The 22,835-nt window shown below is 35.4% G+C and overlaps 2 protein-coding genes across 5 annotated transcripts; both read left to right on the forward strand.

The window, feature by feature from the left end:
- The first annotated feature begins 672 nt into the window (after positions 1-672).
- On the forward strand, positions 673-5,911 carry LOC108979293. Of its 4 annotated transcripts, none has more exons than XM_035693532.1 (3): positions 673-883; positions 1,777-2,639; positions 5,363-5,911. In XM_035693532.1, the coding sequence occupies exons 2-3, from the start codon at positions 1,780-1,782 to the stop codon at positions 5,535-5,537; spliced, it is 1,035 nt and encodes a 344-aa protein (XP_035549425.1). In that variant the 5' UTR covers positions 673-883; positions 1,777-1,779; the 3' UTR covers positions 5,538-5,911. The 4 variants fall into 4 exon arrangements, with proteins under 4 accessions (XP_035549425.1, XP_035549424.1, XP_035549427.1 ...); XM_035693531.1 differs by lacking the exon at positions 673-883 and adding an exon at positions 1,065-1,086; XM_035693534.1 differs by lacking the exon at positions 673-883 and adding an exon at positions 1,095-1,118.
- A 1,488-nt stretch (positions 5,912-7,399) lies between these two features.
- Positions 7,400-20,304, forward strand: LOC108979296 (transcription initiation factor TFIID subunit 14b-like). The gene is made up of 6 exons (XM_018949955.2): positions 7,400-7,634; positions 8,643-8,731; positions 8,815-9,036; positions 9,286-9,473; positions 10,881-11,002; positions 20,002-20,304. Exons 1-6 carry the CDS (start codon positions 7,518-7,520, stop codon positions 20,095-20,097), a joined length of 834 nt encoding a protein of 277 aa, XP_018805500.1. The 5' UTR covers positions 7,400-7,517; the 3' UTR covers positions 20,098-20,304.
- Positions 20,305-22,835: the final 2,531 nt, after the last annotated feature.

Below are 22,835 nucleotides of genomic sequence, written 5' to 3' on the forward strand. Positions count from 1 at the left end.
TTAAAATATGTGCTGTAAAATATGTTGTGAAATATATTGTTTGGATATCATTGCTCAAATAAATTCAGCACGTCAAGACTTTCATAAAATTCATCAATAAAAATATCTAATAGATGAAATTACCGAACTAGTAACTAGGTAACCAAACGGTGGAATTAAAAATTTAAAATCAATGATTTTGTTCAACTTTTAAAATTTAAGAATTTATTTAGTATAATTTAATTTTTAATTTTTAAAGAGAAAATTTGAGGAAAATTAAGAAAAATTTAAGTGTTATCTCCACACATCTTATATTATACATAATTTTTTACTTTATTATTATTATTTTTTATTAAATATATGGTATATGAATAATAAGTAGAATAGTTTAATTAATTTTGAATAAAAAATAAATTAAAAAATAAAAATAAAAATAAATGTGATGTTGATATTTGAAAATGATAAATAGAAAAGTTAAGAAATGAAAAAGAGGTCTAACGAAGACGAAGAAGGACAGGTTTTGAGATGGGACGAGATATAAAATTCTAATCTCATCTTATCATTATATTTTTTCTTAAATTTTCATACAAAATAAAATAAAAAATTTAATTTTTTTAAATCTAATTCAATTTTTTTAAATCTTAATATAATAATAATATTAAAATATAATATTTTAAACATTAAAATAAAACATAAAATTTTATCATCCCCTAAACCTGTCCGAAGAGAGTCGAGACGCTCCTGGCTCTTGCCCAGCCCAACTGCACAGGAACGCGTTCTAGATCAAGAGTCCACGACGAATACGCCACCTCCCCAATTCCCATCTCAGCCTTTCCTCTATTCAAAGGCGTCCTTTTTCTTCTCTCACGAATTTTATCCTCGAGAATTCCATCCACAAGCTCTGGTTTGTCTTCAATTGCCTCCTCTTGTCTTCTTCTCCTATTTTTGTTTTGTTCATGTTTGTCTTTTTTTTTCTTTTTTTTTTTTTTTTAATTTATTTACGGTTTGGGTTTTGTCCTTTCGTATTAGGTTTAGGTTTTGATTAATATCGTCATTTGATTTTAAGATTAATTCTTTCCATGGGTAAGCTGTATTTTAGGGTTTATGGTGGGTAGCCTTCTTTGTGCCCATGTGATCAGGTTGCTTTTTGTTGGATTCACTGTAAAATGAATTTCACATCTTGATTGGGGTTCGTTTCCTTCCAGTCGGGCATGATTCTTCTTCTTGTTTATCTGATTCTCTCACTCTCTCTCTCTCTCTGTGTGTGTGTGTGGAAAAGAAGGAACTTTGAAGTAATTTGTGGCGTGAGGTTTACCATTTATTCGTTGCATTGAGTTTGTTGCAGCGGTTATCCAAATGGAAATGATGCATTTGGGATGTTTGGTGATAATTAAGTGCAGTAATTTTTAGAATAGAATCACTGGTTTTGAAGTGCATTATAAATATATAGATAATGGGCGCAGTGTATAAGCTGAAGATTTCCTAAATAGATATATAGCTACATTTGAAATGTTTTAACTGTATAAAATATGGCTCCTTTGATTCATCCCCAGAAAAAAAGAAAAACGATATATCTTCTTTCACAAGATGGAAACTTTGATGCATGGTATCTAACCTATTAGGACCGTTCTCTGCCTCATCTACCTTGTTTGGGATAGCTGGCATGTTGCATAAAACTGTTTGAACTTCATGGTGCATTGTTGTTATTAGTACTATTATGTTGCTAGGATCCGATAAGATCCTCCTTGTAGTCTGTCACTGAAGTTCTCATGTTCATTTCTGCAAAACTTTGGGCAGGGGATGGCAGCAGAGAATGATGTTGACTTATCAACGTTGAAGTCTCAGCTGAACCTAACACAAGAAGTGTGGAAGCAGGAGGTGGAACGAGGCCAGTCACAAGTGGAGGCCTTGCAAGCAAAACTTATGCAGGTAAAGGCTTGTATACAGGGGTCTGAGGAAGATGCGAAGCAGGAATTAGAGGTTCTTTGGCGGAGAGTTAAAACTACTGCAACATTGTTAACCTATTTGAAATCAAAGGCTAGAATCATTGCTGTTCCGCAGCTAGCCCATATGTCGTGTGGCATCGAACGATTAGAAGGGGTAGGGTTCATTGATAAGAATGGTACACCATTGTCTGGCTGGTCTAGGAACATTGATCTTTCTTCGTATGATGGTCCAGAAAAAGAAACATGGCTTGGGATTAGTAGGCAACATGGTTTGCTGGATGAAAAAGATGCTGCTTATACTGGTGAAGTACTCAAGTCCGTGCAGATGGTTACAGATGTAATGGAAGCTCTTATTAAAAGGGCCATAATGGCAGAATCTGAAACTGCAATTGAGAAGGAGAAGGTAACTTTAGGTCAGGAAGAAATTAAAAAGAAGTCAATCCAAATCGAGAACATGTCTTTGAAGTTAGAGGAGATGGAACATTTTGCTCTGGGTACAAACAGCATACTGAATGAAATGCGGCAGAGAGTTGAGGATTTGGTTGAAGAAACATCTAGACAAAGGGAGCGAGCTACAGAAAATGAACAGGAGCTTTGTCGTGTTAAGCGGGACTTCGAGTCTTTGAAATCATATGTTAGCAGCCTCATTACTGTAAGAGAAACACTTCTTTCATCGGAGAAGCAGTTTCAAACTATTGAAAGGCTTTTTGAACGGTTAGTATGCTTTATAGAACAGAAAAAAAAAAAAAAAATATATATATATATATATATATATATACACACACACAACAAAAGTCAGTATGTGTTAAAGGCATCCAATATACTGATAATCTTTGATTATCCTTTTGCTTGATTTCCAAGAATATTTACCTTAACATTTGGTTGGTTTTGATAGATGCTTTATTACTTAATATTTCTTTTGCATTTTGTTCTTCATAGTAATCCTTTGTTTTATTGATGCTCACATCTTCTGTGTTAGTGCTTTACCATTTAAGGTAATTAAACTTATGCCATGGTTAGACATGCATCTCACTGTGGACTCCATCTCAGACTGTTAGAAATTATTGGTAGTCTATTTGGTTACTGTTTTGCATATAGGTTCTGCTTTTGGTGTTCAAATTTTTCTTTACCACCGAGATTTTAGAACTCCAGGAGCTATTTGATTGGTAATGAAATTGAAAGGATGTACAAGATTGGTACTGTTATTTTTTTATAGTTAGTTGCTTATGACCATTCTGAATTAGCTTCTTTACATTTTCTCTCCTTTTAGTTTCTTCATTTATTTGAACGTTAGACATCATAACAGCACAATAATGCATCTACATATTAATTCATAATCATAACTTTGTGATATGAAAGAGAATTTCATCCCCCAAACATGGCCTTTACTTGTATACGTTTCTGCTGTTTTTTCTCCATTAGCAAGTAGCAAAATATTGGTATATCAATCATTGTTCACTTTGGTTTGAACATGTGCAAACAGGAGATACACTTGGTGCTCCTATTTGCTAATGTGATATACACTTGGTTTGAATATGTTTCTCTTGTTTCAGTGCATGGGAAAATATATGTGATATACTAGCTTTCTTGTAGTGATAACACCTTAGGAAGATAGGTCGCTGGATATTTGGATTGAATGCTTTAATGGTTTCAATTTCTTTTTTGTTTTGTTTTGTTTTGTTTTTTGTATAAGGTAGATTCTGAAAAGCATGATGGTCTAGTCCCAACTGCCGTTAACAAAATTGCAATAAATAACACATTTTGTTGACGATGTGAAAAATTTTGAAAGAAAAATTCAAGAGAAAAATCATTTCAGGTACTTAGCCATCTCCTAAAAATCCATTATAAAGAAACAATATTACAACCAGTTCAGACACAAAACCTTTGCTAATATATATATATATATATATATTTAAGAAACCTTTGCTAATATGTAACCTGACTTTTAATTATTGAGTGACTCAACCTCCACTCCATAGTAGATCTAAAACTCTAGCCTTCTTGTACAGTATCACCTTATGAGTGAACTTGTTTGCACACTGAAACTCCAACAATATGGATAAATTTTCCAGCAATATCCCAATCCTTAGATGTTAGTGTTTAAAGGTTCATGGACATGATGGTTTTATATTTAGAACATAAGGAGAAAAGCTATAGAAATTAAAGCTTAAAGATATTTAGTTCTCTCTCTCTCTCTCTCTCTCTCTCTCTCTCTCAATATAATAAGGATTTCACAATTGTAGCCCCTCAAAATCTTCTAAAAAAATCGTACAAATGTATGTTTGGAATCAGATTATCAAGTTTTGCCTTGCATGGTATTGTTTGTTCCTTATAATTTTTTTTTTATAAGTAAAAATATTATATATATATATATATATATATATTAATAGGAGTAACCAAGTACACTGGATGTATACAAGAAAATTTCTAACCCATACTAGAGATCTCCTATTGCCCCAAAAGCCCACGAAAAACTACCCAACATACATCAAACCCGAGGTAGAGTAAATCACACCTCTCCAACCCCAACCCCATGGTTCCTGTAGCCCAACATAAATCACACCTCCCAAGATACCCTCTATGTGAAAGACTACCCAACATACATCAACCTCTATGCCCTCGACTTGAGCTACCACCCTTAGCGTCATAGTTGATTGCACTAAAAAGACGTTTCAACTCCTTGCTTTTCTTGAAGCTTGATTTGGTATCACGCAAGTGGCTTGCCTCAATCGTAGTGATTAGAGCTTTAAACTGGTCTTCACATCCTCCATGTGAGATTTCCACAATATGCTGAATCTCATTAACCTTTTGTAAAACCCAATCCGAAGATGATTCATCTATATTGTTTAATGGAGGAAGAGATACCAAGGGGACAACATCTTCCCCCGATGTAGTGCCCGACGTAGTTCCAAACGGTACCAACGATAAACCCTTGTTCAAATCCTGTGCCTCCTCAACAACACCAATGGTACTCTCCATTGGAGATTCTGAGTTTGCAACAAGTCCCTTCACCTTTGGCGACCTTGTGTGTGCAACTTTGACGGACCCTTTAGACGTTGGTGTTACACCATGATCACGGGATGGAACCAAAGCCAAGGGTCCCATCGTTGTTATGTGTCTTTCTATGTACTGATGATATACATCACGCAGTGTGCATAGTGCTGGGATTTTGGGATGTAGAAATGAGTAGGTCATGCTTTTAAGCCTAAATTTGGTGGAAAATACAACTCAAGACATGTTCTCAACACACGACCCAACCTTCAGGCTCAGCAAGCCTGTTGGTTTACTGGCATGGAAAGTCTACCTTTTAACAACACCATTTACTTAAGCTGTCTGTGTAGTTAATTCAAGTTTCAATTACTTCCAACTGTAGAAAGTTCTTATACCATTTAGAAATTTTTTATGTGGTTTGATTATCTGAGGCGGCTTTGAAGCAGGCTAGTTGCAAAGACGACACAGTTAGAGGGTGAGAAGATCCAGAAGGAGGCTCAAGTTCAGAAACTTATGCAAGAGAATGTGAGGTTGAGTGCTCTTCTTGACCAAAAAGAGGCCCAACTTTTGGCCATGACTGAACAGTGCAAGATAATGGCCTTGAGTTCTTCAAAAATCTAATTTTTTTTCTCTTGCTCTTGTTCGTCCGCCTGCTGGATTTCTTTGCAAAGGTGGTTGCTTCATCTGCAGCTGCTGATCTACCGGCGAGGACCTTGGCAATGTGAACAGCACTGGATCAGAGTTTTGGTCCGGCGGGATCCTTTCTTCGATATATTGCATTGTGAAAAGGCCCGTGAACCTATATCCAATGCTCTAGTTTTTATTTTTTTGGTGCTGTGCACTTGTGTTGAACCGAACCCAGAAAGTAATTTCTTTTGGAAATCAAAGTTGGTGTTGCGTTTTTCATGTAGGCAAGCTTGGAGTTTATGCTGTAACTGATTATAATGGGGGGTTTCTAATTCAACCTTGATCGCAGCAATTTGTTTCGAAAGTCATGATACGATAAAGCTTCCATCTCCACAGCTATTAACTCTTACTCCAAGTTATCAGACCGCTGCCTTCCTTAAAACGCCTGGTTTAGATATTGAGTTGAGTTGAGATGTTAGTTAAATAAAAATATTATAAAGTTAAAATCTTGATAGAATATAAATTTTTAATATAATTTTTATTTTAGGATGTGAAAAAATAAAATTGTTTATTATATTTTGTTTGAAAAATTTTAAAAAATTGTAATAATTGGATGAAATGAGTTTTGAAAATGAACCAGTCCTGAGTCAGAAATACAGTGAACATTAACTATGTATTTGGATGTTGAGTTGATATCTTTATAAATAGTAGTGAGTTGAGTAGGTGGAGTGAATTATGTAGGATCTATCTAAAATGAGTTTAGATGTGTTTGAATGTTAAGATGAGTATAATACTATTTATTAAAAATTAAAAAAGATTTTGGTTCCACGTATAAAGATGTGCTGAGTTAAAAAAAATGATGGTTTCCACGTATAAGGAGGTTTTGAGTTGAGATGAGTTTAGTAATTTAAGAATTGAGTGTTTAGATATTAGATTCAACTTAAAATTAGATTGAACTGAATTGATTTCAGTTGAGCCTTACAATTAAACGTAACTTAAATTATGATAGATATCTTTCCTCACATCTCAAGTTGGAAATTTTACTATTCACAAGATCGGCTAGGAGGTGGGGTGGGGTCCATTCTCGTTTGCCCAACTCGTGTATCTTGGCCAACTATTGATTTTAGATATGTATTCTTGACTTCACTTTATTTTAGGAATAAATTATTTGCTTTAACTTGGTGTCATTACTCTCAATTAAGAAAATAAATCCATTGAAAAATAAGAAATAAAAAAAAATTGAAATAGTATAGAATAAATAATTAGTTGTAAAATGCGTTTGACCATATTCTACTCAAATGAAAATTATCCATTTTATTGAAAGAAATCATAGAAGCTTTGTATAAACGATGGGAAAATATGTGACCCGACAAATATTCGGTATTGTAATTTTAAGATGTGTACGCAATTCATTTAATTCATTTCTTTTTTTCTTTTTTTACTTTTTTCTTCACTGTAATAAGTACTATTTATTTATTTATTATTTATTTTATTTGAAATAAATATAATATATTAAATAAATATAATATTTAAATAAATTATAAAAAAATAAATAAATTGATGTATAATATATTATAAAAATTAATATATAAAATAAAAAAAATAAATTTTAATGATTTCTTTCAAAAAATATGATGAATAAATCATTGGAAATGCTAAGGTCTAACGTTATTCTACGTATAAATGATTGTCTTTACTTTTCAGATCTTTTAAAGAAAACGAATAATATTAAAAACGTTATCTGTGAATTTACCAATTGCCCCCTCTCCCCCCCTCTCTCTCTCTCTCTCTCTCTAAACAAATAATATACCCTTGAATTATTATAATAAAACCGTTTGCCTTTAAAAAATAAAAAAAAAGTTTTCTGTATCTTTGGGTTTCGGCAGTCCGAGGAAACTGAAGAACCACCTAAAAACCCTAACTAATCTCTTTTGTCTTTTCACATTCCTTGTGCTCGAATTCTTATTTAAGAAAATGTCCCTCACCACTTCATCCAGAAAACAAGGTGAAAATCAGCCCGACGATGGCGCTTCTCCCGCGAAGCCACCTCGCATTAAAATCGGGAAGTCTAGTGAAGATAGCGACAAAAAGGTAACATTTTTTTTTTCTTTGATCGTCGAAAATTAAGAATTTTGCGTCTGATTCTTTGTTATACATGGATCTATCTATCAGCTTCCCCATTTTGTTTGTAACCCTTTTTTAGTCTTTTTGCTTTTCTTTTTTGTTTCATAGGTTTGTTTGGCTTCGAAAGACGATGTTGATTTTTTATTTTATTTTATTTTATTGTGCATATCCAATTGCCTGCAAATTACAATTTGGTGGGTTTTGTGTTGGGTTTAAGAAAGAGACTAATAAGGTTAAAATTCTTTACATTGCTTCCCATCCAATAATGCCGTAGGAAGGAAATGGGTGTGTTTGAAGTGGATGATATTGAAGCATTGGCTGCTCTTCGGGTGTTACAATTGATATTTCATTTGGGTATTTCTAGTTTGGTATTGGAAAGTGACTCTTCTTTTATTATCGAAGCTATGTAATCTAGAGAACCTAATATTTCAAGGCCCCATAATTGTGGAAACTTAGCATCTAATTCAAAGATTTGAGGATTATGAGGTTCTTCATGTTGGTTGTCAGGGTAATCAAGCTGCCCATTTGCTTGCTTGTCATGCTCAGTTGGTTGAAAATACAGTTCAATGGTGGCATCAATGTCCAAACTTTATCATGGCTAGAGTATTGGTGGATGCTGGATGTAATTGACTTATTTGTATTTGATTCATTTCATTTGAATGAATTCTGTTTATTATAAAAAAAAAAAAATTAATGCCTTTCTTCTAAGTTGTTATTATTTTTTGGTCTAGTAATCAGATTTTTGGGACTATAGACTAACAACTAGAAGATATTAAACATTCCATTTTTATTTGTGAAAGCATATAAATTCTCCTATCAGTCTAGCTACATTTTTCACCAGTAGTTGTAGTCAGTAAATTGTGTTTTGGGTAAGGTTTTGTGTTTTCTTGTTCTGGATCGCCCTCTCTTCATCTCTAAGAATTTTTCATTCCAAATTGAATAAATCCTTATTTAGATTTTTTTTGGCTGTCATAGGGTGCCCACAGGAGGGTTAAAGATGTTGAAATTTGTGTTCCAATAGTATATGGAACAATTGCATTTTATCTTGGCAGAAAGGCCAGTGAGTAAGTACTTTCTTTTAGTGGGGTCATTTTTAATGCCTTCATCATATTTGAATTACTTTCTATGTTGTTTATTCATCAATTAGGTCTCAGTCGCATAAGTGGACAGTCTATGTACGTGGGGCAACAAATGAAGATCTTGGTGTGGTGATAAAACGGGTGGTGTTTCAATTGCATCCTAGTTTCAATAACCCTACAAGAGTGCTTGAATCGCCGCCATTTGAGTTATCAGAATGCGGATGGGGTGAATTTGAAATTGGCATCAGCCTTTTTTTCCATAATGACATATGTGATAAGCAGTTGGATTTGTGAGTTGTTTGATTTGGTACATAAATGATTCATTACAGAAGGCATTACTAATTTTTGGAGGAGCATAAGACTTTCTTTTTCAATACTCTGTTCTTTTGGGCAGCTTCTATTGATCTTTCATGATTTTCATGTCTCCTTTTCTGTTTCTAGTTAGCTGTTACCATTGTATAATTCTTGTTTATTTGGTGACACCTTTGCATTTTTTAATAAAATCTTTAATTACTAAAAAAATGATTTGGTGCGTACAGGTTTCACCATTTGAAGTTATATCCTGAAGATGAATCTGGCCCTCAAACAACCAAGAAACCTGTTGTAGTAGAATCATACAATGAAATTGTATACCCTGATCCATCAGAGAATTTTTTGGCCCGTGTTCAGAATCATCCAGCTGTTATTGTGCCTCGGATGCCTGCTGGTTTCAACTTGCCCTATCCTGGTAAAATTCCTTACCATAGTGTTGTGTTAATTGCGAGTGTACCATGAATGAGCTTAGAACTTTCTTTTTCAATACCTTATGCCAATGGTCAATTGTACTAGAATTCAATGGATTGAGTATCCATTACTTTCTTGTATCAATTGTTAATCATGCTCACATGTTTCTCTTGTATAAGACCCAAGTACATGGGCTATGCCTATTGCTATCAATAAAAGTTCTTGCTTACCTATTGAAAAAATATTTTAAGGTGTGGGTAATTTCTTTATGGAAGGAAATGGCTATGGAGATTTCACTCGGAGGGGGGATCATTATGGAAGGAGATTATTGACGCTAGATATGGAGCTGCTTGGGGTGGTTGGTGCTCCAACGAAGTGAGGGGGGGTATGGTGTGGGTTTATGGAAGTTTAAAAGGAAGGGGTGGCCTTGTTTTGAAAAACGTATTCACTTTGTAGTGGGAGAGGGCAATTGTATCAGTTTTTGGCAGGATGTGTGGTGTGGAGATCATGCATTGGAAATGGCCTTTCCGGCTCTCTATCGTATTGCAGCTAATAGGGAGGCTTCTATGGCAGATATGTGGCTATTTTCTAATGGCTCTCATAAGTGGAATATACTTTTTAATAGGGATTTTCACGATTGTGAATTATCTATTGTATCAGATTTTTTCAGCCTACTATATACTCCACGGGGACTCCTACGGCTCAGCGGGATAGATTGAAGTGGAGGTCTAATAATCACAAGAAATGTACAGTGAAGGCATACTATAAAATTGTCAACTCATGATCTTACTCCATTTCCTTGGAAGAATATTTAGAGGTCTCGTGTGCCTTCTAAAGTATCATTTTTTGTATGGAATGCTGCCATTGGGAAGATCTTGACCACGGACAATCTGAGGAAGAGGGGATGTGTAGTGATGGATTGGTGTTATATGTGTAAAAAGAATGGAGAATCTGTGGATTATCTCTTACTACATTGTGAGGTAACAAAGATGTTGTAGGATGAGATTTTCAAAGGGGTTGATGTTGCTTGGGTTATGCCTTTGAGGGTGGTGGATTTGTTGGGTTGTTGGAGGAAGATGCAAGGCTATCATCAAGTGGCAGCAATGTGGAAGATGATTTCGTTGTGTATCATGTGGTGTATTTGGTCGGAAAGGAATGTGCGTTGCTTTGAAGATAAGGAACGTACAATGGCGGAGTTGAAGAATTTTTTTCTCCACGCTTTACTGCTTTGGTTTTCCGCTATTGTACTAAATGGGGACAATGTTCATAATTTCTTGTCATTAATTTGTCGCTCTTAGAATGTGTTTAGGTGTTCTTCTGTATGCTTCCTGTGTACATGGGTTATGCCTATTTCATTCATATCAATAATATTTATCTCTTACTTATTAAAAAAAAAAATTCTTTTGAGCAGTGTCAATTGAGAGTGTGAATGAAAGGGAGAAAGGCGATACCAAAGATCACCCCCTTAATCAATGGTTCATGAATTTCTCAGAGGCTGATGAGCTTTTGAAGTTGGCAGCAGCTCGTCAACAGGTTAGAATGAATTGCTTGCTTTCTTCTGTCTCATAGTCAGTTTTTTCTTGAAGCATCTTATAAAGTGATTGTAGTTAAAAGGTTTTCATTGTTGTGGGTTAATGTATAGCATGCCTGTGCGAGTAAGATCACACCTAGGAAGGCCTCACACTGAACCCAATTTATGCACCCTCGGGTTATTTGCCATTAGTACCTCATTTTATTTGGTTGCTTGCTTCTTCATGTTTGCACTTCTATGACAAGTGTTATGTTCTATTGAGTAGGGCTTTAAGTGGGTGGGGAAGTGTGATTTGGAAGAATATCTTGGTGACTCTACCATCTTGGATACTTCATTGAGTTTCACTCTGTAGCGTACTTCCTGGTTATGACTGCTTTCTATCTGTTAGCTGCATGCCATTAGGTTTAGTAACGAGTATTGAACTATTATGCCAAAATAGAGATTTTTTTTTTAAATTAATCTAAGATCTATTAAAAAACACAAGACATAGCCCAAGTACACAGGTAGTATACATCAGGAACACTTATTAGAAAAAAGGAAAACATGGAAACTCAGTCCATTAAGCTATAGAAACTACTCAAAAGGAAAAATATTAAGAAAAAATGTGTTAATCTTCTCTAATGTCCGCTTGCGATTCTCAAAATGTCTGTCATTCATTTCCCGCTAAATACATCACACTTGAAAATTAGGGATCATAGTACACACTGCTACAATCTATGGGTTGACATATAACCTTTTCTAATTGACAAAACAATTTATTATCCTTCTGGGCATAAGCCAAACCAACCCAACTTTTAATGGAGACATAAATCCATAATGTGCAGACAATCTTTTAATGGAGTAAAAAGTGATCTATAGACTCCCTGTCTTTTTGCACAAAGTACCAATTTGTCACAATGATATGGCATTAACTCAGGCTCTCCATGGTTAGGAGTTTTCTTGAGGAGGCTGTCCAAGATGAAAAAGAGCAACAAAGATGCATTAATCTGCCAAAGTGGAGGTTTTAGATCACTAAGAAGTAGAAAAGATAATAATAAAACTCAACAATTTCACGAGCACCAAGATTAAGGCCTAGTTTGGTTACTGAGGTATTCTATACCTGAGAATATCTCACTACTATTTATTATTTTATTATTACTTTTTACTACTATTCAATATTCTATTATTATTTTTTCACTACTATTCACAGAATACTTGAGAATACCTCACTACCCAAACGCAACCTAAGTGGTTCATCTTTTAAAGTCGACATGAACTAGCTAAGATGATTAAAAAGAAATTTACTAATTAAAAGATGGAATACAAGAGAATGGTGATAAATCACTCAAAGCTTGAAGTCTCAATACACCCAGAATCTCACACACAAATGGGAACTTTCTACAAAAGAAAAAATTGTTAATTTCTTCTCACAAACAAATATACTTTTCTTCTATGTGGCGCAACACTTCCAACCCATCAATAATGCATGCTTAACCTCTCTATATGGTGGATAGTGGCTGAAATATCAACTCGAGTGCTTTCATTTTATTCTCATATGGCTCTAAAAGATCTCTTTTTTTTTTTTTTTGATAAAGAAATAAATTGTATTGATCGAAGAAAGGCAAAGCCAGTACACTACTTTGATGCCCTAACTAGGTAGGCACATTAGAGGCAAGAAAATCATGAAGGGCCATGCCGTTAAAATCCATAGCAATAGCCCAACTACTTAGAGTTCTAAAAAATAAAACTTTAAGCTCCCCTGACGATCTTTCCTGGTCTTCGAAAGTCCGCTCATTCCGCTCTTGACATAAGCACCACATAATGCATAGAGGGATCATCTTCCAAATTGCTTTAATTGGTTGCCTGCCTCTTATGTTTGACCAACTAGCCATAGCTGCCTCCACGGTCTTTGGCATAACCCAGGCCATATCCAGTCGAGCGAATACCTCATTCCAGAGAATCCTTGCTGTATCACAATGCAGGAGGAGATGCTCTACCGACTCTCCCCCTCCTTTACACATGCAACACCAGCCTGCAATAATTATCCTCATTTTCCTCAAGTTATCAGTGGTGAGTATTTTACCCAAAGAAGCAGTCCAAACAAAGAAAGAAACTTTAGGAGGTGCCTTGTGTCTCCAGATCTTTCTCCAAGGGAACTAAGTATTAGACTCTTGAGAAAGGGTCTTATAGAAAGAACGAACGGAAAAAGTACCTTTGCCTGCTAGAGTCCACCACATAACATCCTCTTGCCGCCTGTTTTGTCATATAGAATATATGAGGCCATAGAAATCTTCAAAGGTGCTTATTTCCCAATCCTGTGCCGCCCTACTAAAATTAATGTTCCAAAGGATCTGTCCTCCCGATGTCTCCAGAACTTCCACCACTGAAGCATCCTTAGCACTTGCAATCTGGAAAAGAGAAGGATACAAATCTTGTAAAGCCCTATTGCCACACCAAACGTCTCTCCAGAATTTGATCCTCGAGCCCACACCCAACTGAAACTTAACATAACGGCTAAACACCCCCCATCCTCTTCTTATGTATTTCCACAAACCAACTCCATATGCCCCCCTGACTTCTCTAGTACACCAATCCCCCCATAAGCCACCATGTTTTTTCTCAATCACCAATTTCCATAAACTGTTTGGTTCCCTGGCAAATCTCCACAACCACTTGGCTAATAACACTCGATTAAATACCCTTAGATTTCTCACCCCCAAACCTCCACCAGAGATAGGACGACAGACTTGCTCCCACTTTACCAGGTGAAACTTGAACTGCTCCCCCATACCCCCCCCACAAGAAATCACGGTGGAGCTTCTCAATACGGTTCGCCACACTAGCTGGTATTGGGAAAAGAGAAAAAAAAAATAGGTAGGTTTGAAAGTGTACTCTTTATCTATGTAATCCTTCCACCTTTCGACAAGTACATTATCTTCCACCCCGCCAATCTCTGCTCTATTTTCTCGATCACTATTGCCCTTGATGCACTCCCCAACGGAAGTCCCAGGTAGGTCATAGGAAAGGAGGTTATCTTGCACCCCAATGGCCAGTATGTTAGAGACTTCCCCCATTGGCACCAATTATGATTTCTCCCAGTTCACCTTCAAACCAGAAACTGCCTCAAAAGCAAAAGAGTAAGGCCTTTAGAACTTGCATGTGGTTTTGCTTTGCTTCACACATAATAAGTGTGTCATCTGCAAACAGTAAATGAGAAATGTTAATAGTACCCCTATCCGGGGTTCCGGTCGGGACTCTGTTTAGAAAGCCATTTGCAACCATAGCCAAGAGCATCCTACTCAGGGCCTCCATAACTATGACAAACAACAAGGGTGACAACGGATCCCCTTGTCTTAAACCGCGAGAGCTATGAAAAAAACCCACTAAACATCCATTTACCAACACAGAGAACTTTGCCGTAGCTATGCACCACTGGATCCACTCCCTCCATCGCTCCCCAAAACCACACCTCCTGAGCAAATGAAGCAAGAAATTCCAGTTGACATGGTCATGTGCCTTTTCCATATCAAGTTTGCACATAATCCCTTTATTCCCAGCTTTCAGACTACTATCATGGCATTCATTGGCTATTAGCACTGCATCCAGGATCTGTCTGTCTACCTTTTACAAAGGCGTTTTAAGGTTCGTAACAATCTTACCCACCACCTCGCTCAGTCTGTTCGCAAGCACTTTAGAGATTATCTTATACACCTCATTCACTAAACTAATAGGCCGAAACTCCTTGATCTCCGTAGCCCCCACCTTCTTAGGTATCAATGCAAGGAAAGTGGTGTTAAGACTTTTTTTCTAATTTTCCAGCCAAGACTAAAAGATCTCTCTTGTTCTACAAAGTGACAAAATATCAAATATATAGAACAGCCAGATGTAGAAAGCGAATGTTTGGCTAGGAAAATCACTTTACTAGCCAAACAAAAAAGCCAGTCTACTAAGTGGGTGTCTTTTATTTTATGACAAGGAACCTAGGAGACGATGTGAACGTAACATCTTTTACTCTGTTAAACCTCGATCTGCGTATAGTGTGCCTACATCACATGGATCAGGTAAATTTGGCTTTTCACCAATGGGATGTGGCCCTAGAAATTATTTGCAGCTAAGGGATAAACTTAGAGGGAGCGTGCACCCAAGACCAAAGCCCCTACCACTTAAGCCAGCCCCTAGGGGTTTTGAGTGGGTGTGTTACATAGAATTCAATGCACTGTCACTTAAATTTAAGTCACGTTACAACAAATTTCCACATTGGCTTCAATTCTATAAAATAGGTGTTCGGTACTTAATTAGACCCAGAGTTTTACACTCTGCTATTCAGATTGAAATGTTAAATTGGATTTCCAATTTTATCATTTCAATCCTCATATTTGTAATTTTTTTCAATGAAGATCTTCTCTTAGATTTTCTAGCGGAAATCTGACATGGCATGCCATGTGTCAAAAAATAGTAAATAGTTCAAAATTATATAAAGAAATAAAAGTAAAACTGGAATAAGCCGTTAACTAAAACAAAAATGGCTGCTTGACCAGACCCAGGCAGCACCAGGGTTTTGCACCCAGGCAACACTTGGGTTGCCCCAGGTGGCTCAGGTTGGGACAATCAAGGCAGTGCCTGGGTTTGGAACCTAGGTGTCACCATGCTTGGGTTAGAAACCCAGGCAGCTCCTCTCATGGCAGGAACGCAATGAGAGGACTTTTGAAGACAGAGAGATCTTTGGAGGAGCTAAAATTGTTATTTTTTAGGACTCTTTGTACTTGGGCCATTGCTGTAGACTTAAATGGCATGGACCTTCATGACTTCCTAGTTTCTAATATGCCTACATAATTAGGGCATTTTTCTTTGTATCTTGACGCTTGATGATTTAATAAAGTCTTGTTTTACTTATTAAAAAAAAAAAAAAAAAGGATGCCCCAGGCAACTAAGTGTGGGACAACAGGCCAAGCCTGGGTTTGAAACCCCGTCAACATGGCCTGGGGCAAACCAGGCGACTTTTGTTTTTAATTCACAGTTTGTCTTATTAAGTTTTTCGATTTTTTTAATTTCTTAAAATGATTTATAGGTTTGTTATATGATTTTTAAAATTTCAAATTTATTTTCAAACTGAAATGTGACAAGGGATTTTAATTGAAAGAAGTTACAAATATGAGAATTGAAATGATTAATTTGGAAACCTAAGGGGCAAAAAGAAGTGTAAAGCTTAGGGACTGATTATGTACTTAACGGATAAAGGAATAACAAAACTCTTCAATATGTCTACTTTAGAAAGCCTCAAGGGTAATCAAAAACTTTGAACTCCAGGCAAGTTCAAGCAATGCTTGGACTTGAGCACTGGGACCTTTGAAAACAGGAAAATGATAGTATATGACTGCCAAATATGCCCACCAAATGTGCCCACTCATATTTTTATTTTTTCTTAATGATTAAGGAAGTGACTATTAGTGAATTTATATTTTTTTTTCTTAATGGTTAAGGATGTTTAAAGAAATGCTAAAGAAAAAGAAAAAGAATTTATTTTTACTAGTGTCACGTAGTCACCCTAGCATTGTCCTTGAAAATAACACAAATTACAATAGCTTAACCTATCCTATGTTTCCCTAAAGAAAATTGAGACCAACAACTTTGTTACTTTTAATCACAATGAACATTTGCAAAATCTAACGACGCCATCTTCACTGGATTAGCAATAACTAAGGGAGTCCAAAATGCCAAGCGAAACCCCAACGGGTGGCATAGTGGTCCTAGGGCAAGCCGTGTAACCGAGCCTTCTAGGTTTGAAACTTCACATTCACACTCTTGGGCCATCGGATTGGGGGAATTTCTCTTTGATTTATTTGAGATGCACTTGCGGGAAACTCCTTGCTGAGGGTCTGTGCACCCTCAAGATTATTTGGACTTTATCCCGAACACACGGTGCCAATATTTAAAAAAACAAATGAACCAAGTTTGTCTAATTTAGTAAATTTTGAACCTCACCCAAAGCACTGAGGATTACATTTTGTGTGCTTATGAAGACTTTCAACCCAACCATCTTACATGCCATGTCGACAAAGCTGAAGCTTTTTTTAAAAAAAAAAAAAAAAAAAAAGGCTGAAGCACCATTGATTGACTAAATAGGTAGCAAATCCCTAGGGGTTGGCTCAAGTGGGAAAGACCTTGGTCTTGGTGGTATGCTCCTTCCAAGGTCTAAGGTTTGAATTTTCTTGGGTGCAAACAATCTTTGGGGCCATCAGACTGGGGGGAATTTCCTCTTGAATTACCCGATGTGCACTGGTGGGAAACTCCTTGTTGAGGGCTTGTGCTCCCTCGGGATTAGTCAGGACTCTGTTCTTGGACACCCAATGCCAATTAAAAAAGGAAAAAAAATAGGTAGCAAACCAATCTCTTCTAGAGCACATCTGAGACAAACATGCCAAGTCAAGGATCCAGTAATCACTATATCAACCTCTAGAGATGCTACCTACAAGGACTAACTTTGACAACGCTATCTATACTAGAGGAATTTATCTCATTTTTCAACTTTCGACACTCAAGTCCTCGAATGACCAGATTTATGACAATAGTAAACACTTAACTTCTTTCTTGTTAGAATACCTCTAGATTTCCTCTTACCTTTAGCTGAACTTCGGGAAAGAACATAATAAAATCAAGGCCTAATGCTCATTATCAAGCTTAGTATCAATGTTCCTCTTATCATAATAATTTTAGCAGATTCATCTAGATGCTCAGAGATACATGTACCTTTATTCATCTTTAAAGCACAACAATTGGTGAGAGACTATGTACAAATGTTTTTAGAATTTCCCAAAGACCAGCTGTTATTTCCTCGTCAGCAGCTTCTTGCAAAATGCCATCTGAAGGAGACAACAAAAGCGGTTCATGCAGTTTCTCTTCAAGTGGTGCTATATCTCTGTTTGTCGATGTTTACGGCAACTTGCCGTCCAAAATCTTCATCAATCCTTGTTGCAACAAAGCGTGCATTTTGATGCTTTATAAACTGGAACTTATCTGACCATATTAAACTTCTCAATTTTAAATTTTTTGGTAACAATCCCAAAACTAGAAAACCTTAACTCTGATTCTGCTTATTTTGCCAAAATAGAGATCTTAAGATCGCCACAATGTAGAAAAATAATTAAGACAAAATAAAATTCAGGAATAACACAAGATACTAAGATTTTAAGTGGTTCAGTTTAAAAAGCCTGTATCCATTGTGGAGACAATCATGAATAAATTGACTAACTAAAAGATGGAGTACAAGAGAACAGTAATAAAATCACTCAAATCCAAAGCCCTAATACACCAAAATTGTGCTCTCAAACAAAATGATTTTTTCTCCGAAAAAAGATTCTATAACTTTTCTCTCGTGAGGTACACAGAAAAACAATGATTTTTTTCCGAAGTGATCCAAAGCCCTAATATACCCAAAATTGTGCTCTCAAACAAAATGAATTATTCTACAAAAAAAAAAAAAAAAAAACATCCTAGAAATTATCTCGTGAGGTACCCAAAAAAACACTGATATTTTTCTTCTATGCAGCACAGCACTCCAACTCATAATAATGCGTGCAATATCCTCTATATTGTGTTGATGGCAAAAAAAAAAAAAAAAAAACTAAACCAAAATCTTTTCTTTTATTCTACTGTGGCTCTATAAATATCTGAAGTCCCTCTTTCGTCTTTTACGAAGTAACAAAATTTCCAATATATTAGATCACCAAAGCGAAGTTGTAGAGAGCCAGATTTTGGCTAAGAAACAAGCATTTGTAGCCAATAAAAAAGTGATGCAGGAGGATCCGGGTTTGATGATGCTGAGTTAGCAGATTCTATATTGATAGCATTGCACTATCTCAAGAAGGTAGATTAGTGCAAAAATGGCAGGAAAAGGTGAAGATTCTTGTGATATCCTATTCTTATAAGCAATAAGGGTATGTGATGTATGAGATTCCACATTGTTTGGGAATGAGAGCTTCTTGCTCCTTGTAATGTTTCAATGGGGCTCCAATTATAACGTTGACTAGTCATTTTGGAGTATAGGCCATGCGGCTTGGGCCTTCTATTAAGGCATTACAAATCCTCAGAGTGGGGTAATATTGTGCACGTGTCTGTATTTTGACCATAACTATGGCTACGGCTACGGCTATCAAAATCGCGCATATGACTCCAATTCGGAAAGCTCTTTTTGTTGCACACATCGTGGTCACCATCTCTATGCCTTGTGGCCCTCGTTTTGACCTCGAAATCAGCCGTTTTCTCCTCCGAATCGCCAATTTAAGTTATTTTTTCCTTTGATGGTAATGTTTTGCTATCGTTTTTAGAGATGATTCTTAATCCGGTTTGGGCGAGATTTTTGGCAAGATACTTATTTTATTACGTATTTTATTTTTATGAAATAATTGGGGTTTTGCCTTTTTCGAGCAAAATTCTCAAAAGCTCGGGTGTCCTTAGCTATTTAAGCTCAGCTTGTGGGCTTTAGAATCAGTTTTTTACTTTTATGAATAAACCGTAATCTCAAAATTTTCCCTTTGTTTTGCATCATTTCTCAATCTCAATTTCTAGTTTCAGTTGATTAACTGGTGTCAAAAAGTTGGTCCTTCCGTGCTAGAACTTTTCCCACCAATAGAATAGTACCAGGTCTCCTAACATTAATACTTGGCAAAGAGAGAGATAAGTATCGCTAAATTTACTTGTAAAAAAAGGTATTGCTAAATTCTTTCATACCAAAGAGAGAATTTTCCACACATTTAGTACCCTTACAAAAAGTACTCTGTCACAAAAAATGGATAGGGTAAGCTGTTAAGTGGGTGTGATAAATAGAATCTACACACCCTCACTCAAAAATTCAAGCCATCTCACTACAGTTTCTTGTAACTCGTTTTTGGATCTGGTTGTATTTATGAAAACATTTTTTGAATCTAGTTGTATGCTCATGACCTAAATGTTCCTAAATTACAAACTGTCTTAAATTTTTGAAACTTGCAAGTATTCCTTTTTTGACAGTTTTCCAATGTGATAGGTACAAGCTCATATCGTTAAGCTGAGAAGACAATTGAGTGTAATGGATGGGCCGCCTCCGTTGTCGAAACAACCAACTAGTTATGATTATACATGATCATGGATTCTACCACATGATCCACTGATGTATATGTGGAAGACATGATACATGATTATGTAAATGTTAATTAGCTTAGTTCTAGGGACATTTTCTTACTTTTAATCTTTATGTCTGTAATAACCAACTGATACTTGGTATATTCAAATGCACAGTTACATAAATATTGTAAAACCAGAGTACAGATGTTCTTTCACTTTGTTGGTCCTTGAGGGTATTGATCTGTCATGGTATATAATTTCATCCCTGATATATTTGCTGTCTTTACCTATATATATGTAAACCGGAGAGTTAGGAAAGATTGAATAACCTTGGTACCATTCTGTTGCCATTGGGCCCGCCATGCATGATATCAGTTTTCTTTTGATTTATTATCTCTACATTCTGAGGAAAAACAATAAAGACAACAGTTGTCGTAATCTGTTCCAGTGGGTCTATATTATTGTGCATGTCCTTATATGATAGCTTCTCAAATTTTCACTGTAAATGCAGTGTGTAGGGAATAATACAATCTAAGCTAGCTTTCTTTTTTAAAGAAAGTTTACTGGAAACGTGCGCAAGGTAAATTTCTGGGAGGTCATACTGTTTTTGTCTCTATAGGTCTTCTGGAGACAAAGGCAACATGGCAAGCACATGTGTAAGTTTTGATTGATGGTCGCCAGCTTTAAGAAAATCCCCCCTTGTGTTGATTAGCTTATCATCATAATTTCTGCAACCGAGTGACAATGATGTGTTATCTTCTGACTTGCATCCTTCATATGCTAACCCCATGTCTTTCAGAGAATGTGGACATCCCTCTTTGCTTCTTGTATCTGGATGGAGTTGGGTGGCAAATGGTACTCCTAAATTTCTCATTTCAAAAATAGAAAGTTTGAAACAACTGAGATTTTTTTTTTTTCTCTCGAAACTACACATGTGGCTCTGTAGTTCTCAAAATGTTGAAACATTTTCCGGAAGTTTGAAAGTCTTGTTTCATATAAGTTGGGTTGTCTCATATCACATTAATCTAAACCACTAGAATCAAGGAAGGGGAGAGATGTAAAACAGCATATTTCTCTTGAAAATCAAACACCACTAGTATTCCTAGCCTCACCCTGATGATTTGAAAGCCTTTCATTTGCTTATTAATCCAGATTCTTAGGTTATGTACATTGTTTAAATAGTTATGTTCTGTATTGGAATTCCAGCTGAAATAGGAGTGGACTTCTAGATTACTTAATTTCTGTAGACAGATATCTGAATCCAACCCAATTGGATTTGTATACTGATCCAAACTCAAAAGACATGTTGAAACACATCAAAGTGTGTTTGCATGCAGAAATGTGGTTTATAGGAATGTGAAGGAATACATACAAAAGGAAAGCAGGGAAGACAGACTAGGCTGACAGAATGGTTGTCGTATAACATGGGAAACAAATCATACTGTCTCATATCATTAGGGTGAGGCTGGGAATACTAGTGGTGTTTGATTTTCCAGAGAAATATGCTGTTGGAAAATGCTGATCATACTGCTGGTAGCTCCCACTGGTTTTTATTTTTTATTTTATTATTAATGATTAAATAAGTATTTTTTTAATAATATTATGAAATTTAAAAAACATATATTTAAAAGTGTTAAAAAAATATATGTTAAAAAAAAAAAATCAAAATCAACTAGCGGGAGCCCCAGCTGTGGGAGTAGAGCCACCCATATGCTGTTTTACATTTCTCCTTTCTTGATTCTAGTGGTTTAGGTTTTGGCAGGGTCACATGTGTAGTTCTCAAAATGTTGAAACATTTTCCAGAAGTGTGAAAGTCTGATAGAATTGATATATTTTGTTGTTGGTGAAGACAGAATGGCAATTCAAGTGAGCTATGTGCCCTCCATGTTAACATAAACAAAATTTGGGCCGCCACTTTGTGGGTCCTAAGTGAATTTTTAGGAAATTATAATTATTTTATGAGTCATGCGCCTTCAATATTCTGGAAATATTAAAGAAAAATATCTAATTTTAAGAAAAATATTGTATTTTATTTTAAATTTTATCATTTTCAATTAAATTAAGGCCTCGTTTGTTTTCACAATCATTCTCATCTTATCTAATCATTACAATTTTTTCAAATTTTTATACAAAATAAAATAAACAATTTAACTTTTTCAAATCTCAAAATAAAAATAATATTAAAAAAATATATTCTAATAATATTTTATTCAACTTTCAAGTTGTATCTCATCTCTTCTGCGAAAACAAACGAGGCTAAATGGCTATTACCAATAGATCTCTAATGGATTAGCTCGTTTAGAAAGTGAGATGAAATAAAAATTTTGTAAATAGTAGTAAAATCGTTTGTAAATAGTAATGAGATAATTTGAATTAAATATTTTTTAGATTTTGAGAAAGTAGAGAGAAAAAGTTGAATAAAAAATATTTTTTTATGTTAAATATTGTAAGAATATAGTTTTATAATATTATTTTTATTAGAGATTTGAAAAAGTTAGAATTGTTTTTTATTTTTTATTTAAAATTTTGAAAAAGTTGTAATAATTAGTTTGAAAATTTTGTATTTGAATTATATTTAAGAATAAGATAGAATGTGATAAAGTGAGATTAGATGAGAATTTTATGACTCATCCCACTGTGCTTAATCTTTAGAATTTGCAACAGAATACCAAAATTTACAGAAACTTTTTGTTTACTTTTACAATGGGAAGAATCAAACATGTACCTGTTCTATGATATAAAGTTTTTGGCGGCAGA

Source organism: Juglans regia, chromosome 8 (assembly GCF_001411555.2).
Source record: "Juglans regia cultivar Chandler chromosome 8, Walnut 2.0, whole genome shotgun sequence".
Taxonomy (NCBI): Eukaryota; Viridiplantae; Streptophyta; class Magnoliopsida; order Fagales; family Juglandaceae; genus Juglans; species Juglans regia.